Below are 18,569 nucleotides of genomic sequence, written 5' to 3'. Positions count from 1 at the left end.
AAGAAAGTAGGTATTGCCATACTTGTATCATACAAAGCAGACTTCAAGACAAGATAGACAATGAGAGAAAACAGGGGGCAGTATATAATGACAAAAGGCACATTCCATCAAGAGGATATAACACTTATGAATACATATGCACCTAACACAGGAGCACCAAGGTATATAAAGCAACCATTAACAAACCTAAAGGGAGAAATTGGCAGCAACACAATAATAGTAGGGGACCTCAATACTCCACCTCCATCAATGGGTAGATCACCCAGACAAAAAGTCAACCAGGAAATAGTGGCCTTAAATAAAATACTAGACCACTTGGACTTACTAGATATACATAGACCATTCCATCCAAAAACAGCAGAACACACATTCTTCTCAACTGTACATGGAACATTCTCAAAGATAGACCATATGTTGGGAAACAAGGTAGCCCTCAATAAATTCAGGAAGATTGAAATAATATCAAGCAGCTTTTCCCACTGTAATACTATGAAACTAGAAATCAATGGCAAGAAAAAAGCCAGGAAAGCCACAAATATGCGGAGACTAAACAGCATACTACTGAACAACCATTGGATCAATGAAGAAATCAAAGGAGAAATCAAAAAAACCTGAAGACAAGTGAAAATGAAAACACAACATACCAACTCTTCTGGGATGCAGTGAAAGTGGTGCTAAGAGTGAAATTTATAGCAATACAGGTCTACCTCAACAAAGAAGAAAAATTTCAAATATGTAATCTTAAATTACACCTAACAGAATTAGAAAGAGAAGAACAAACAAAGCCCAAAGTCAGCAGAAGGAGGGAAATAATAAAAATTAGAGCAGAAATGAATGAAATAAAGACTAAAAAAAACAATAGAAAGTATCAATGAAACTAAGAGCTGGTTCTTTGAGAAGATAAACAAAGTTGACACACCTTTGGGCAGACTTACTAAGAAAAACATAGAGAAGTTTCAAAGAAATAAAATTAGAAATGAAAGAGGAGAAATTACAATGGATACCACAGAAATACAAAAGATTATAAGAGAATATTCTGAAAAACTACATGCCAACACATTGGACAACCCAGAAGAAACAGATAAATTCTTAGACTCATACAACCTCCCAAACTGAATCAAGAAGAAATAGAGAGTCTGAATAGACCAATAACAAGTAAACAGATTGAAAGAGTAATCAAAAACCTCCTATAAAATAAAAGTCCAGGATCAGGTGGCTTCTCTGGAGAATTCTACCAAACATTCAAAGAAGATTTAATACCTATCCTTCTCAAACTATTCCAAAAAACTGAAGAAGACAGAATGCTTCCTAACTCCTTCTATGAGGCCAAAATTACCCTGATACCAAAACCAGACAAAGGCAACACAAAGAAGGATAATTACAGGCCAATGTCACTGATGAACATAAATGCAAAAATCCTCAAAAAAGATATTGGCAAATCAAATACAGCAATAGTTTGAAAGAATCATACACTAAAATCAAGTGAGATTTATACAAGGGATGCAGGGATGGCTCAACATCTTCAAATCAATCAATGTGATACACATTAACAAAATGAGGGAAGAAAATCACATGATCATCTCAATAGATGCAGAGAAAGCATCTAACAAGATCTAATTTCCATTTATGATAAAAACTCTAAATAAAATGGGTATAGAAGGAAAGCATCTCAACATAAGAAAGGCCATATGTGACAAACCCACAGCCAACATCATACTTAATGGTGAAAAATTGAAAGCCATCCTTTTGAGAACAGGAACAAGACAAGGGTGCCCACTATCATCACTCCTATTCAACATAGTACTGGAGGTTTTGGCTAGAACAAATAGTCAAGAAAAAGAAATAAAAGATATCCAAATTGAACAGAAAGAAGTGAAACTCTCATTGTTTGCAGATGACATGATTCTCTACATAGAAAATCCTAAACAATCCACCAGAAAGCTATTAAAAATAAGCAACAACTACAACAATGTAGCAGGGTACAAAATTAACTTACAAAAATAAGTTGCATCTCTATATGCTAATAATGAAGTAGCAGAAAGAGAAGTCAAGAATGCAATCCCATTTACAATTGCAACATAAAGAATAAAATATCTAGGAATAAATTTAATGATGAAAGTAAAAGACCTATACGCTGAAAACTGTAAGACATTATTGAAAGAAATTGAAGAATACATAAAGAAATGGAAAGATATTCCATGCACATGGATTATAAGAATAACCATAGTTAAAATGTCCATAATACCTAAAGCAATCTACGAATTCAATGCAATCCCAATCAGAATCCCAATGACATTCTTCACAGAAATAGAACAAAGACTCTCAAAATGTATATGGAACAACAAAACACCCTGAATAGCTGAGCAATCCAGAGGAAAAAGAACAAAGCTAGAGACATCACAATCCTTGACTTCAAAATATACTACAAAGCTATAGTAATCAAAGAAGCATTATATTGGTACAAAAACAGACACGCAGGTCAATGGAACAGAATTGAAAGCCCAGAAATAAAACCACACATCTATGGACAGCTAATCTTCAACAAAGGAGTCAAGAACATACAATGGAGAAAGGAAAGTCTCTTCAATAAATGGTATTTGGAAAACTGGATAGCCACATGGAAACAAATGAAAGTAGACCATTATCTTACACTATACACAAAAATTAATTCAAAATGGATTAAAGACTTGAATATAAGACCTGAAACCATAAAAATTCTAGAAAACATAGGCAGTACACTCTTTGACACTGGTCTTAGCAGCATCTTTTTTAATACCATGTCTACTTAGGCAAAAGAAATAAAAGAAAAAATAAACACATGAGACTACAACAGACTGAAAAGCTTCAGCAAGTTAAAGCTTGAAATCATGAAAAACATGAAAAGACAACCCAGCAACTGGGATAAATTATTTATAAATCATATATCTGATAAGGGGTTCATTCCCAAAATATATAAAGAACTCATACAACTCAACAACAAAAAGACAAACAACCCAATCAAAAAATGGGCAAAGCATATGAACATTTTCCCAAAGAAGATATACAGATGGCCGATAGGAACATGAAAAGATGTTCAATGTCACTAATTATCAGGGAAATGCAAATCAAAACTACAATGAGGTATCTCCTCACACCCATCAGAATGGCTATAATTATGAAGATGAGAAGTAATATGTGCTGGAGAAGATGAGAAGAAAAGGTAACTCTCATACACTGCATGTAGGAATGCAAACTGGTGCAGCCACTATGGAAAACAGTATGGAGATTTCTCAAAAAATTAAAAATAGAAATACTATATGATCTATCTACCCCACTACTGGGTATTTATGCAAAGAACATGAAATCAACAATACAAAGAGATCTATGCACCCCTATGTTCATTGCAGCATTATTCACAATAGCCAAGATGTGGAAGCAGCCCAATTGCCCATTAACTGATGAATAGATAAAGAAGATGTGGTATATATATACAATGGAATACTACTCAGCCATGAGAAAAAGACAAAATTGCCCCATTTGCAACAACATGGATGGACCTTGAGAGTATTATGATAAGCCAAATAAACGAGACAAAGAAAGACAAACACCATATGATTTCACTCATATGTGGAAGATCAACAAACACATGGGCAAAAAGTGGTTACCAGAGGGGATGGGAGTAGGGGATGGGTGAAAGGGGTAAAGGGTCATATATGTATGGTGAAAGACAAAAAGTAGACTATTGGTGGTAAGCACTATGCAGTCTATACAGAAACTGATATATGATAATGTACATTTGAAATTACATAATTTTATAAACCAATACAAGCTCAATAAAATTTTTAAAAATTAAGGAATTTTAAAAAATAAAATAAAAGTATAGGCTAATATTCCTGATTAATATAGATGGAAATATGCTCGATATAATATGAGCAAAACAAATACAACAGCAAGTTAAAAGGGTCATACATGATAATTAAGTGTGATTTATCCCTGGGATGCAAGTTTGGTTCAATATACACAAATTAAAAATGTGATACACCACTTTAACAGAATGAAAGTTAAAAAGCATATGATCATCTCAACAGATGCAGAGAAAGGATCTGACAAAATACAAAATCCTTTTATGATAAAAGCTCTTGGAGCCAGCTCCATGGCCAAGTGATCAAGTTTGCGTGCTCTGCTTCAGCGGCCCCGGGTTTCACCGTTTCGGATCCTGGGTGTGGACATGGTACAGCTCATCAGGCCATGTTGAGGCAGCGTCCTATATGTGACAACTAGAAGGGCCCACAACTAAAATATACAACTATATACCACGGGGATTTGGGGGGAAAAGGCAGAAAAAACAAACTCAACAAATTAGATACAGAAGGAATGTACCTCAACATAATAAAGGCAATATATGGCAAATCCACAGCTAACATCATACCTGATGGTGAAAAACTGGAAGCTTTTCTTCTAAGATCAAGAACAAGACAAGGATGCTCAGTTCTGGTCACTTCTATTCAAATGGTACTGGAAGTCCTAGCCAGAGAAATTAGGCAAGAAAAAGAAATAAAAAGCATTCAGATGAGAAAGAAAGAAGTAAGATTGTCTTTGTTTGCAGGTTACATGATTTATATTCAGAAAATACTAGAGACTCCACCAAAACACTGTTAGAACTAAGTGAATTCAGTAAAATTGCAGAATAAAAAGTCAACATAGAAAAATCAGTTGCATTTCCATACAAACTATCTGAAAAAGAAATTAAAGAAACAGTCCTATTTACAATAGCATCAAAAACAATAAAACACTTAGGAATGAATTTAACCAAGGATGTGAAAAATCTGTATGTTGAAAACTATAAAACATTGATGACATTGAAGAAGGTACAAATAAATAGAAGATATCCCATGTTCATGGATTGGAAGAATTGCTTTACTAAAATGTCCAGACTACCTAAAACAATCTACAGATTCATAGCACTCCCTTTCAAGATTCCAGTGAGATTTTTCACAGGAATAGGAAAAATAATCATAAAATTCATATGGAACCAAAAAAGATCCTAAATAGCAAAAGCAATCTTGAGCAAAAAAGAACAAAACTGGAGGCATCACACTACTCGATTTCAAAATATACTACAAAGCTGTAGTGATCAAACCAGCAAGGTACTGGCATAAGAATAGACATATAGACCAATGGAACAAAGGAAAGATCCCAGAAATAAATCCATGCATTTATAGTCCATTGATCTTTGAGAAAGGTGCCGTGAATACACAATAAGAAGAGGACCATCTTTTCAACAATGGTATTAGGAAATCTACATGAGGAAGAATGACCATTATCTAATCCCACACACAAAAATCAACTCAAAATGGATTAAATATTTCACATAAGACTGAAACTATAAAATTATTAGAAAAAAACATAGGGAAAAAGCCTCTTGACATTAGTCTGGGCAGTGATTTTCTGAATATGACAACAAAAGCAAAAATAGACAAATGGAATTGTATAAAAATAAAAAAGCTTCTGTACAGCAAAGGAATCAACCAATATAGTGAAGAGACAACATACGGAATGGGAGAAAATATTTGCAAATCATACATCTGATAAGAGGTTAATATCTGAAATATATCAGGAATTCAGACAACTCAATAGCAAGAAAACAAATAACCCTGATTTTAAAACGGGCAAGAACCCCAACAGAGATTTCTCAAAAGACAACCTAGAAATGACCAGTAAGTATATGAAAATATGGTCAATATCACTAATCATCAGAGAAATGCAAATCAAAACCACAGTAAAATATCACCTCACACCTGTTAGAATGGCTATTATCAAAAAGACAAAAGATAACAAGCGCTAGTGAGCATGTAGATCAAAGGGAACCTTTGTACACTGTGGGTGGGAATGTAAATTGGTACAGCCATCATGGAAAACAGCATGGATGTTCCTCAAAAAATTAAAAATAGGGGCCGGCCAGGTGGCTTAGTGGTTAAATTCATGTGCTCGGCTTTAGCAGCCTGGGGTTCACGGGTTTGGATCCCATGCGTGGACCTAGCACCACTCATCAGGCCATGCTGTAGTGGCATCCCACATAAAATAAAGGAAGATTGCCACAGATGTTAGCTCAGTGACAATCTTCCTCAAGCAAAAAGGAGGAAGATTGGCAACAGATGTTAGCACAGGGCCAATATTCCTCACACGCACGCACAAAAATTAAAAATAGAATTACTACATGATCCAGTAATCTCACTTCTGGGAATATATGCAAAAGAAATGAATTCATCTCAAAAAAAGTATCTCGAAAAAATGTCTGCACTCCCATGTTCATTGCAGCCTTATTCACAATAGCCAAAATATGGAATCAACCTAAGAGTCCACTGATGGATGAATGGATAAAAAAAATGTGATTATATATATAATATATATTATGATTATATATTGTATGTAGTATATATTAAAATATATGAATATGGTTAAACATATGATGGAATAATATTCAGTCTTAAAAAAGAAGGAAATCCTGTCATTTGTGACGACATGGATGAATCTGGAGGGCATTATGCTAAGTGAAATAAGGCAGGCACAGAAGGACAAATACTGCATGATTTCACTCATATTTAGAATCTAAAAAATTGAACACATAGAAGCAGAGATTATAACGGTGGTTTCTAGGGGCTGGGGGTGGGCAAATGAGGAGGTATTAGTCAAAGGGCACAAACTTTTAGTTATAAGATGAGTAAGCTCTAGCCATCTAATGTACAGCATGGTAACTATAGTTAACAAAACTGTATTGCATGCTTAAAATTTGCTAAGAGAGTAGATCTTAAATGTTCTTACCACCATAAAATAACTGTGTGAGATGATGGATACATTAATTACTTGATTGCGGTAATCATTTCACAATGTATACTTATGTCAAAATACCACACTGTGCACCATTAAGATACACAATTTTTGTCAATTATACTTTAATAAAGCTGGAAAAAAATCCCAGCAAGGCTTTTTGTAGATATGTACAAGATTATTCTAAAGTTTACATGAAAGGGCAAGGAACTAGAGTAGCTAATACAATTTTGAAAAAGAAGAATAAAGTGGGAGGAAGCAATCTGTCCAATTTCAATACTTATTTATATAGCTACAGTAATCAAGACTGTGTGATACTGGCAGAGGGATGGACACAGATCAAACGAACAGATTAGAAAACCCAGAAATGGACCCACACAAAAATGCCAAACTGATTTTTGACAAAGGTGCAACAGCAATTCAATGGAGGAAAGATAGCATTTTCAACAAATGGTTCTGGAGTAATTAGCCGTCCACAGGCAAGAAATAAACCTGAATTCACAAGGTTCATGGGCATCACATCTTATACAAAAAGTATCACGTTGTCCTTGATAAAATGGCCTCATAATAAGACAGTATTGGGATGAGTCATCTCCTCAAGGCAATGCATTTTTGGAGACACATTTGCTTAACTTGGATGTTTAGGTAAAGGAAGAAAGTGGGAGAGAAAAATCTCATATGATCTACTCTGATCAATAATTCGTCATGGCAGGTGATTACGAGAGTAAACACTTAAATTCCAACCAAAGTTTTGGAGATGTGAAATGGAGCATTTTGTGCATAATGTATAAAATCATGATGTGTTTTGTGACTGCTAATGAATGATTCTGACATTCACTCATAGATTGGATGATACTTACATTAAGATGATGGGTTAGGAGTCTGAAGAAAAGAGTATTTGCATTCTGGGCTCATTCTCAGGGCTGACAAACTATTGAGCAAGGAGAATAAAATGTCATCCCTAATATGCTATGCTTTCTAGGATGTCCTTATGGAGCACAAAACAAAAAGATCTCCCTACATGGAAGAGCCATGCAGAGAGGCGGATAACTGTCTTAGATCAGGTTCCATAGACGCATTGCCAAAGACGGAGATTTTTGTTGAAGCAATGTATTGAGGAGTACCCTCAGGAGAGGGGGCATGGATGAGCAGAGGAAGAAAGCTAATTAACAGAGTGGTCTGGATAGAAACTAGTTTTAGTCTGATCTCAAGGGCCGCTCTGAAGTACACATGGCACCACAGAGTTGGTCCTATCTTAAGACAAGAGAAATGGACTTTTGTACCCTGTGTAAATCATTTATTGGTCACTGGCTGTTGGGGAAGAATGGGGAAAGGGAGCAGGAAGACAGCCCCTCTAGGGAGGCAGCTGCTTTCAGCCAAATGCCAATCTCTAGAGAAGGAGGCAGTTGTGAGCTGTTGGCAGCCAACATTCATTGGGTTTTGTCCATCTGTCTGAATAAGAAATCTGAACAGGGTACTATCAGCATCCAAGGGAGTCCACCACTTGTGCTATTCAGATCCTCTAGATTTTCACATTAAGTTCACTATATATAGGCATGGTCACAACTTCTGAGCAAACTTCCAAGAGGCAAGTTAGGGTGATGAACTATAGCCCCACCATGCAATAGCTCTTAAGGCCAATGACACATTATTTCCCTCCTCCACCACACATTCTAGATCCTCCTTGCCTCACACTTCTGTTATCTGATATCCCAGGCCCCCATCTCTGAGCCGTCTGAGCTCCCGGTTAGTGTACAATTATCAGGCCTGTTACCGTACCTGCTCTTTTACTGGGCAAGTTATAACTGGGCATGGGAGAATCAAGAGACAGCCCATTGGATTGTCTGAGTTCCAAACATATTCTTCTCTCTTGCATGATGTAGCAGTGATCCTACCTTTTCATGATTATCATAGTCAATAATCCCAGTATGATAGATCCTTTCAGTGCCTGCTGGGCTCCTAGCATAAGGAACCCAAAGTAAGTAGGTAGCAGCCACAGTTTTGGATTTATTGGGATTCTTATGGTGTCCCCTGGTAGAAACATGTCCTCTAGACCCACAGCATCTAATTTGGAGGAATGGGAAACACAAATTCCCCAAGTGGGTCATTTGCAATGATGGTGAGATGGGCCGGTCATACTTTTGCCCCTTGATTCTCTGACATGTATAATTTAGTCTATTTTGGACAGGGTATAATATGACGTCCCCTGGTCTTTTAAAAGTATACTACCCCTCACAGGGTGTCTTCTACCAGGAGCTGCCTCAACTGCACCTCCAAGAGACCTTCCCAAAGCTCTTTCAGGCCAGCAGCTGCTGAAAGTACAACACGTGATAGAACCACTGGATCCCATGGCCATGTGCCCATTGCCTAACTTCCTTGGCCATACAGCCGGCCGCTGAAAACCTGAGATCAGGGGCCAGCATGCTTGTGTTTGGGTGAGAGCCCTTTTCTGGATTGCAGACTCCTGACTTCTCATTGTGTTGTCACGTGGTGGAAAGAGAATGAGCTAGCTATCTGGCCTCTTCTCAGAAGAGCACTAATCTCATACATCAGGGCTCCACAATCATGGCTTAATTACCTCTCAAACATACCACCTCAAAATATCATCACATTGGAGATTAGATTTCAACATATGAATTTGGGAGGGACACAAACAGTCTGTAATAGTGATATTATGTGGGATTCCATTCATGGATCAGACACTCAATAATCCCTTGAATGGTACTGTTGGCTGAGGCACTATAGAAAGGCAAGTCCATATGTGGATCCTTGTCAATCCTAGTCAGGTGACACATTGCCTTTTCCCAGATGGAAGGAGTCCAACCAAATCAACTTGCCAACAAGCACCTGCTTGGGTTTCCTCAAATCGTGATACCTTCTTGAGACTCAGCATTGGTTTTTGTTATTAGTGGGGCAAGACATTCAGCAGCAGCAGTAGCTTTCGGCCTTGGTGAGGAAGCACATGTTTTTGGGCCCATGGTTAGCCACCATGGTTTCTCGGTTCATGAGCCCGTGGCATGAGCCATGGGGTGGTCAATGACAGAGGCTGATGGACATCAGTTGGCTGACCCATTCTGTCCACTGGTTGCTTAGTGCTTCTTCTGAAATTAAGGCTCTCTCGTGGGTATTAACACTCAATACAAGTATCAGATCCTGACATATTGTGGCCACTCCCACAGGTACTTTTTCAAGCCTTTCCCCCAGACCTCCTTGTCTTCGATGTTCCTTGGACCCCACCTCTCTCTCCACACAAAGTGGATAACCAGATGCATTGCCTGAAGCTCTGACTCCTGGGGGTTTTTCCATTCACCACTGGCTTCAGAGTCCCCCACAGGTGAGGCTATAGGGCAGTCACAGCTCATTTTTGACTTGAACTCACATATCAAGTCAACCCCTTACTGAGCTAAGTTCAGGCATTTTCCTCCTTGGTCTGACAATGAGAACTCCCTCATGAGGTCAAATGTGTGAACTGAGGGAGAGACGGCTACCCAATAGTGGAAAGTGGTATAGGTGTCTGAGCCTCCTGTTCATGCAATTTTCTTATGCCCTCTGGAACAGCTTAAGCCCAGTCTTGGATGTGCCACTTCCATTTTAGAATGAATTGCTTCTGGACTGCCCTAAACTTATGTCTTGGTTTAGTTCACAAGAATTCAGTATAATTTGCCATGATCCCTCTTGGTGTTTCAGGAGCCAAACTGGTAAATTGAATAGGTATGAGTGGGGACCACTACCCTTCTACCTTAAAGTCTTTTAGGGTGGTACTAATCTCTGCCGTTCCCCTTGGATACAATATTGGCTTTTATTTATTATCTTTCCTGAAGGGGGGACCTTCAGGAACTTCCATCCAGCCACTCTTACTGCCATAGGTATTACTGGTCAAAGAATCCACATGAGAGTTCTTCCAGCTAAGTATGGCCACTCCAATTATACATTTAGAAACCAGAGGACATGTGCCATTTGTCACTTGACCCATATATGCTCCTATCCTACCCTAACACAGTGGCCATAATATTTGGGGGTAGTTCTTGGGAATCAGCAACATTAGACCCCGTATCCAATTTCCCTTGGAAAAACGTATATATTATTGGCTTCCAACATATCTGTCTCTAGGAAAACCATTTTCTATTAGCATTCTCTAAAGAACCATGTGGTCAGCACCAGCCCCAGGCTGTCATTCCAACCTTGCTGCCCATTACAGTAATTCTGACTGCTTTGCTCATGACTGTTAAGTGCTGCCATCTGGCCTCAGGCAGTCATTGGCTGCAGCCACCCTGGGTGGGAATGGGGAGCATAACCTCCTGGCCTAAGGGGCTCTGGTTTAGTTGAGGACAATTTGCTGGAAAAAGGGGATGCTGTTAGCTGTAAAACCTCATAGGAATGGGGGAATGAAAACTCTGGCCAGATGAAGGATATGGGCAGGCATTCACAGCATCCATAGCATCCAAAACAATAACCTTGGCACTAGGATAACAACTGGATAAATATCCAGGCATCCCTTCCCTATACCTCTCCCTCCGGACAGAACTGTCAAGACATGCTCAGCAGACTTCAGTGTTAGTAGAGTGTTTATGACTTCCTAAAACATGTGACTGGAAAAGCCAACAGACCAGCATCAGGGAATTACATACAAATACAGGTTTGTTTGGTTTTTTAAAGAGAAAAGACAAATATAATGCTCAGATTGTGATTTACAAGGGCCAGCACCTATGGAAATTCTGTGCTTATCAGTACATTTGAAATCAACACACAGTCACAAGAGTCCCCTCTCTTTTTGTGGTAGAGGAAGCTGTGACTTGGCCAAACCCCTCAGTCAGTCTGACGTGGTTCAGAGCAGCTCATAAACCTAAGATTTTGAGGTCCAAATTATCCTCTATTTTACAACACTTGATTCTCAAAATTGACCTTCTAATGCTCTGTCTTTAAATGTAGGTATTGTTAAAACCTGATCTGATTGTTTAAATGCCCTACCTGTTACACCTGTGTATATGTGATTTTAAAAGCTGGGAATTTTTTCACTTTTCTTATCAAGATGGAATTACTTTCCTCTGGTGATCCATATTTTGATGAAATCAAATTCAAGTCACATGGTATGACAAGGGACTTTCATGCTTGTAGTTAAAACTTGGAAATGCTGGAATTTCTGGGAGAAATTGATGGTTCTGAGGCACTAAGCAGGATATTTGAAATGGAGGTTCGCGGTAGGCAGAACAGTGGCCGTGTCCGAATCACTGGAACCTGTGTATATGTGCCAGAGAGGAATTAAGGTTGCAGATTGAGTACAGGTTGCTAACCAGCTGCCCTTAAAACAGAATGTCTCCTGATTACCCAGGTGGGCTCAATGTAATCACAACAGTCTTTAAAAGTCAGTCTGAGGAAGGTGTGACTAGAGAAGAAAGATGTGGAGAGATACAATGTTGCTAAATTTGAAGATGGAAGAAGGGAGCCAAACCAAAGAATGTGGGTGCCCTGGAGAGGACTAGGAAAGTATTCTCCCCTGGAGCTTCCAGGAGAAACACCACCCAAGGAAATTTTAGCCCAAGTAAACTGTGTCAAACTTCTGACCTCCAGAACCGTAAGAAAACACTTTTTTTAACCTGCTAAATTTATGGTAATTTGTTATAGCAGCAAGAGGAAACTGATACAAGGTTGTTCTAGAAATCGGGAATACACTGTACCTATGCCTTTTGTTAATTCCTTTGGTCTAGAATAATTTTTTATTGCTTCCATGGGGGAGCCTAGACGTATTTGGTGGTGGCCGGATGGAGAAATAAAGAGGATGGAGCTCAGCGTGTAAGTTAGAATGGAGAGAGAGAGGAAAAAAATGAAAACACTTTGTGTAGACAGCAAAATGGAGGTATGAATCAAGTTCAAATGCAGGCTAACTTCCTCTGATCTGTCGATCCAAAATAAAAGTAACTTCCACTATTTCAACATTTTCCTTGTTCATTTTTCACAGAAATATCTTATGTGTTTTAAGGAATTTATGTGCCACGGGTTGTAACTTTTATAATCTGCAACGTCAGAAAATTCTCGAAACAAATTGTGGGGGCCTGGTCATGACAAGGGGACTATAACACGCAAGTTGAATTTTGTGGACCAACGACAATTTTGAAAAATATAAATATCTTTCTACTAATTAACATGTAAAGTGAGGGCCATTTGAGAAGAATGCATCATTTTTTGTGAAACTAGATTTCCCTACATAATTAGATCTTTTATTTAAAAATAGAAACAGCTATAGTCTAGAATTGCTTATTTTTGTGAATGCCACCAGAGGGCACCATAACCTTTGCAGAAGATAAAAGCTCAGCCGTCAAACACTTCCCAGGGAGTTTTTTCTTTGAGGAAGAAAAATTGCAGGGCAGAAAATGAACACCACCAGCACATTTCCAATATTTTCCATGTCATTTTACTAGATATATTCTCTCTTGTTTTTAATTTTTTTCTTACAAGTCAATCTTGAAAACATACAGCAAAAAAAAATGAGCCTCTTTTTTCAGTTTAGTCAAAGAAGGTAGGTAACAGATAATGAAAGAACGATGAAATTGAAGGTATCATTTCCACATTAACATCTTGCCCCAAACACCATGCAGTGCTAAAAGTCACATCCCCATCATGCAAGGACATTAAAATGTGCGGTGATTTAAAATCTGGTTTTTATTATGGGATGCTAAACATCTCCATTGGGCATGCTTCCCCTTTGGACTAAAGGTAAAAAAAATATCAATACAGAGCAAGTTAAGTCTCCTCATAAAGAGAAATGGAAGAAGTATTTTTTTTAATGTAGAATCCATTTTAATGTTTTCTGTGTGATCTGTGGTGTATGGGAAAGAGTAAAGATGTGCAGAAGAGGCAAGGAAATTGCTTCCTGCTCACAACATAACCACGTAGCAGTTCAATATCTTGTTCGCTGAGATGGGTGCTTTTCCCTCCCCAAGCCATTTCATAGGGGTTGTTAAAATCTAGTTTCAGGGACTTTTCTTTTTAATTGAAAATTACAAAACCCTAGGCTGGGAAGTCACCTCATGTTTCTAGGACTCGCTTTTTTTGCAAGATAAGTATACAAAAAATTAGAAGGGAGATAAACTGGAAAATCCCAATCAGATATCATATTCTGTTAAACTGAAGAAGAGATGCACCCTAAAACTTCATTTGAATATGGTGGCTCTTCAATGAGTAGTGACTGTTGGATGGGCATCGTCTGTACCTAAATTACTAAATCTTCTGTGTGACTATATCAAAATACCAACTTTCAATGTCACTTCTCTTCAAAAGACTTAAAAGTATATTTCTCTTTATGTTTCATCTCTATGATATTGTCTGTGATTTAAAGGCTATCTGAGGAAATTATTATATGAGAAGAAATTGAATGGAAGTTAAAAGCCTAACCCCTAGTCACTAAGCTCTGTCTGACATCTCCTGACACATTTTGAAAGGAAAACAAAATAAAGGCACTCCATTTCTTTAAATATCTCTCTTTCGTCCAAGGATCTCACAGCGCCTAACAAGCAGTGTGCTTTACAGAAGGAAGGAAAGAAAACATAGAATTGATTAGGTTAGACTCCAACTCACAGTCAGCCCAGCCGCAGGTCACTGCAGGAGGGACAGTAACCTCTCAGGCCATGAGGAAGACCGTGCTCAAGGAAAAGAGGCCCCTCAGGTTTCCAATGGATGACTTCACAAAAGCCACATGGCGTGTGCCCATTTCAGTGCAAAGGCATGCACACACCAAGTCAAACTGCTGGGTCCCAACAGCCACTGTGCAAGGTAAAGGGAGAGGGAAGAGCAAGACTTGGATTCAAGTCCTGGCTGCACCACTTAGGGCTCTCCCCAGGCACCTTGCTTCTCGGAGCTTGTTTCTTCCCTGCTCAAAAGGAGTAAGGATAATCCGCAATCATCCCACACAGACCACTGGGGAGTTGGAGGTGGGAGCCTGAAGCACACCGATTTGCAAACTGGAAAGTGCTATGTAAATATAAGGCATTGGTTTCACATTGAAATCTGATTCCCAAAACAATCTCTTTCTTAGGCTTCCTGGAGTCTTTGTAATAGTAGGCGTTAGATTCTTTCTAGGCCTTTGATGCAATGCTGGGATTCAGGCGGAGCTAAGAATTCTTAAAGGCAACAGATACTCTTCAAGTGCCGGACACAATTCAGCATGTACTGCAATGTACCAGCCGGTGAGGGTATGATACCACGCACCAGTCTGGGTCTACAGGCTAGCAATAGGGAGAAGCAGGCCTCCCCAAAACCCCAAAGAAGAGTCTAATTGGGATCTGAATCCACAGCAGGTTTGGACCTGGCTGTGCTCAGAGATTCTCCACTTCCTTCCTGAGTGGCCGCGGTTCTGTGTCATTCCACAGCCGCCAGATCCTGTGCTTACAGCAGCGGGCATAGAAGACTGTGAAACCTCCCCAAGACTATTTCAGAGATGGCCCAATCCCCAGAAATAAATTAGAACTAATCCAGTTTTCTCAATCTCCTTTGGGGCAGAAAAATGGCTTGAGGCCAAGAGAGACTGAGCATCACGGAAACTGTCTCCCACTCTTCCCTCACCCACCTCTTACAGTGAAGGTGGGAAAACATCATAGAGAGCGAAAGCGTTTCCAGAGGGGAAACACTAACGAGCCGGCAAGCGTGCTCTAGAAGAGCAGGGCACAAAATCACACGCAGTTCAGTTTAACTTTCATTTCTGGAGCTTCGGCAAAGTAACTGCTTTAGCTAACAAAGCAAAAACTTCTAGACTAACTTCTCTGAACAATAACTGAAAGGCTTGAGTAAATAATCTCATGGACCCATTTTGCCTTTACATTTGAGTGGTACTAAAGGATTTTACTCTAAAAGCTCAGTGAAATAGGGACTAATGAAAAGCCAAAGTAAAGCACTAAAATGTATTTGCAAGCCCTGGTCAAAAGCTTTTGGAGTGCTTCAATTTAGGAAAAGCTGCTTCGGAGTTTGTAGGTTGGTGTTGCAAACCAGAGGAAGGTGGAAGAACGTTTTACGTCGTGCTATTATTTGTTCCATTGTTACTCCTCCTTCCGTCAACACTTTGTTTACATTCGAATCCCAAACAATCAACGCTCTGATAGAGGCCAATTTCAGAAAGAATCAATGATAATTTCCAGAGTAAAGAGATTAAAGCATTGGCCTCTCAAACCAGAAGCTTCAGGGTCCACGCTGAGGACCTGAGTGGTTCCTTCTCTCCGGTGCAGAGTCAACAGGAAACTCACCAAGGTTCAGGTCCCCTTTGCTTCACGCTCTGTGGCCTCACCCGGCACATTCCACTTAGTGCAGGAACACACAACTGTTTGCTGGGCCACACTGGCTGACATGGCCTCTTATCTTACAGAAGCTTCTAGTACTACAACTTGCTTCCTGTTTTTCTTTTTCTCAATGCTGAGGTTGTTTTTTGTTGACAACGTTTTAGGACTTCTTAATAAAGGTTGGGAAAATACTCAACAACTATTTCCATTTAGTTTGCAGATAAAATTCAGGGGGTTCTTTCCATTTGAATGTCAAGCCACACACTTTGATGCTATAAAGCAAACTGTGTCAATTTGCTAGAGGTCAAGCCAAAATGGGTTTTTGATGGGTTGTGGTTATTCTCGTGGTGAGAAATATTCACAGTGATAAGCAAGTGAAGTCTTTCATATTGTTTCTCTAATAAAATTAGTTCTTTTTAACAACAAACCCTTGAATTTCTATTAGTCTTTAGTCAAAAGACTACATTAGTTGTGCTTCATTTGGTTTGAATTTGTGGGCATAAATGGTATAGAGCTTAAAGTTTATTTACTAGAAGGGATAACCTGAAAAAGTCTTTTTCTGGTTAAGAGAGTGACTTACGACAGACAGAGAAGTCTACACACTCTGGGTTGAGAGAAGAAAGAGAGAAGAGGGAGAAAGAGAGAGAAGCCAGAAAATGAAAGATTGTCAATGCATGCCCCACATTCATCCCACAAGATTTCCTGAGCATTCCTCATACATCATAGTGCAACAGAACTCCAACGAATCAATAGTATTCCTATTATTCTCAAGCAAAAAGTATATACTTTGAAATGTACACTGAGAAAAACATATAATAGTATATCATCTTTTAAAACACTAGCAATTTGAACATCTATAAATAGACTTAAATAACAAACATTTTATATACAGCTATTCACATAGGACACAAATAACACATAGACATACAAAAATAAAACAGTCATGTTTTAACTCTTTTGTCATTTTTGTTGGGGGCTTTTTTGGAGTAAAGATATTTAAACAATTCAGACACCAGAATCATCTTGTCAATCATCTTGATCCCAGGAAACCTGGATATAAATTTATACTGTGCATAGGCACCACACCCAAATCCAAAGGCAGCAAACCTTCTTTGCTGGACTCATTACTATCTCCTACAGAAAAGCTAGGAGGAAGTAGAGGTTCCCAAGTGTAATGAGATAATTTTCTTTAGCTGTTCTACGGAAAGAAATTAATCAGACCTTTCCCCCAACCTGAGTAAAGCGTGACAATATCAAGCTGTCCTTTGAGTGAGTGGAACATAGAACACGTCTCCTCCTTGGGCTCTCCCACATGCTCCTCGCTATGAAGTATTTCTCAACATGGGGAAAAGGCACCACCATTCTGGACCAAAGGCAAGGGATTTGGGTCCCATAATACCACATTTGTCCTGCTCCAGTTGATGCTACAGAAACCATTCCTCCACCCAAAACATGATTTGGAGAACTCAGCTACCCAACCAGGTGGAATTGGACATTCTTCTTTAGGAAAACAGACTATTTCTATGTACAGATGTCCCTGGTCAAAAGTGATCTTTTGTCCATGGAATATTCTATTTCTCTTGAGAGCAAGAAACAGAAGATGCCTGTCTCACATGCCACCTAGAGCCTAGCATAACCAAGAGCTCCCAGCAGGCACACAAAAACTGTTCAACTGGTCTCAACCACTCCAATCTCAGCGGCAGTTCTACAACTGAAACAAGAAGTTCTGCCGCTGTGGAAGTTGGTCCTCACCTAAGATGCATCTTTAGAGGGGGAACTGATGCTTGAGGAGGAACTGGGTTTCAGTTTTCCTTTACAAGGAAAAATAGAAGCTCTTGCAACATCTTGAAGAGTTGCTTGGTGTAAGATATAAGAGGAGAGAATCCTGGCTTGTCAAATAGAATGTTCAACACGGGCAGAGGAAGGTGGCTTCTCAAGTCCCTCGGGGGTGCCTTCAGGGGCAGACATAGGTGTCCGCTGCTGATAGATGTCCTGGATCAGTAGGGTGTTCATGACCTTCCATTCCCTGTATTTTCTGGCTGTCAGCTTTGGATCATCCAGCAACTGGTTAATCATGGCCAGGTCATGTTCTTTACACTGTCCAAGTAGAAAAAAAAAATGAGAGAATTGGATATAGTGAGTATCTTAATTTTGATAAACCATCTTCAGCCCTTTTAAAAATAAATGCACATATACATTGATCATAAAATTATCAAAGTGTTTTTACATATTAATATTCTAATTCCTACACCAGTCCTAAGAGATACGCAGGACATCTGTTTCTATGTTCTAGCCAAACAGAAGTTAAGTATCCTACCCAAGAGTTAGTGGAAGAACTAGACAGATAGGCAAGGTCTCCTATGTTGCTCTTCCCTGATCAATCCATTATTCTACACCATGGTACTATTTCCATCTCAGTGTGGGCATTATTCCTCTTATAACTGTGTAATTACAATTGGACCATCCAAACTTGACTAAGTAAAATTGGGACATAGTACT

The 18,569-nt window shown here is 39.0% G+C and overlaps 1 protein-coding gene across 8 annotated transcripts in view; it reads right to left on the bottom strand.

Annotated features, from left to right (window-relative positions):
- Positions 1 to 13,200: 13,200 nt before the first annotated feature.
- IPCEF1 (interaction protein for cytohesin exchange factors 1) overlaps positions 13,201 to 18,569 on the bottom strand; it is a 171,897-nt gene continuing 166,528 nt past the window's right edge. For all 8 annotated transcript variants that reach the window (XM_005608172.4, XM_023632939.2, XM_005608171.4 and 5 more), the window contains one exon: positions 13,201 to 18,167. In XM_005608172.4, coding sequence (XP_005608229.1) covers positions 17,964 to 18,167 — 204 coding nt within the window. In that variant the 3' untranslated portion in view covers positions 13,201 to 17,963. The remainder of the gene's footprint in view (positions 18,168 to 18,569) is intronic.

Source organism: Equus caballus, chromosome 31 (genome assembly GCF_041296265.1).
Source record: "Equus caballus isolate H_3958 breed thoroughbred chromosome 31, TB-T2T, whole genome shotgun sequence".
NCBI classification, from domain to species: domain Eukaryota; kingdom Metazoa; phylum Chordata; class Mammalia; order Perissodactyla; family Equidae; genus Equus; species Equus caballus.
The sequence above is the reverse complement of the archived record's forward strand: the minus strand, read 5'-3'. Positions and strand labels throughout refer to the sequence as shown.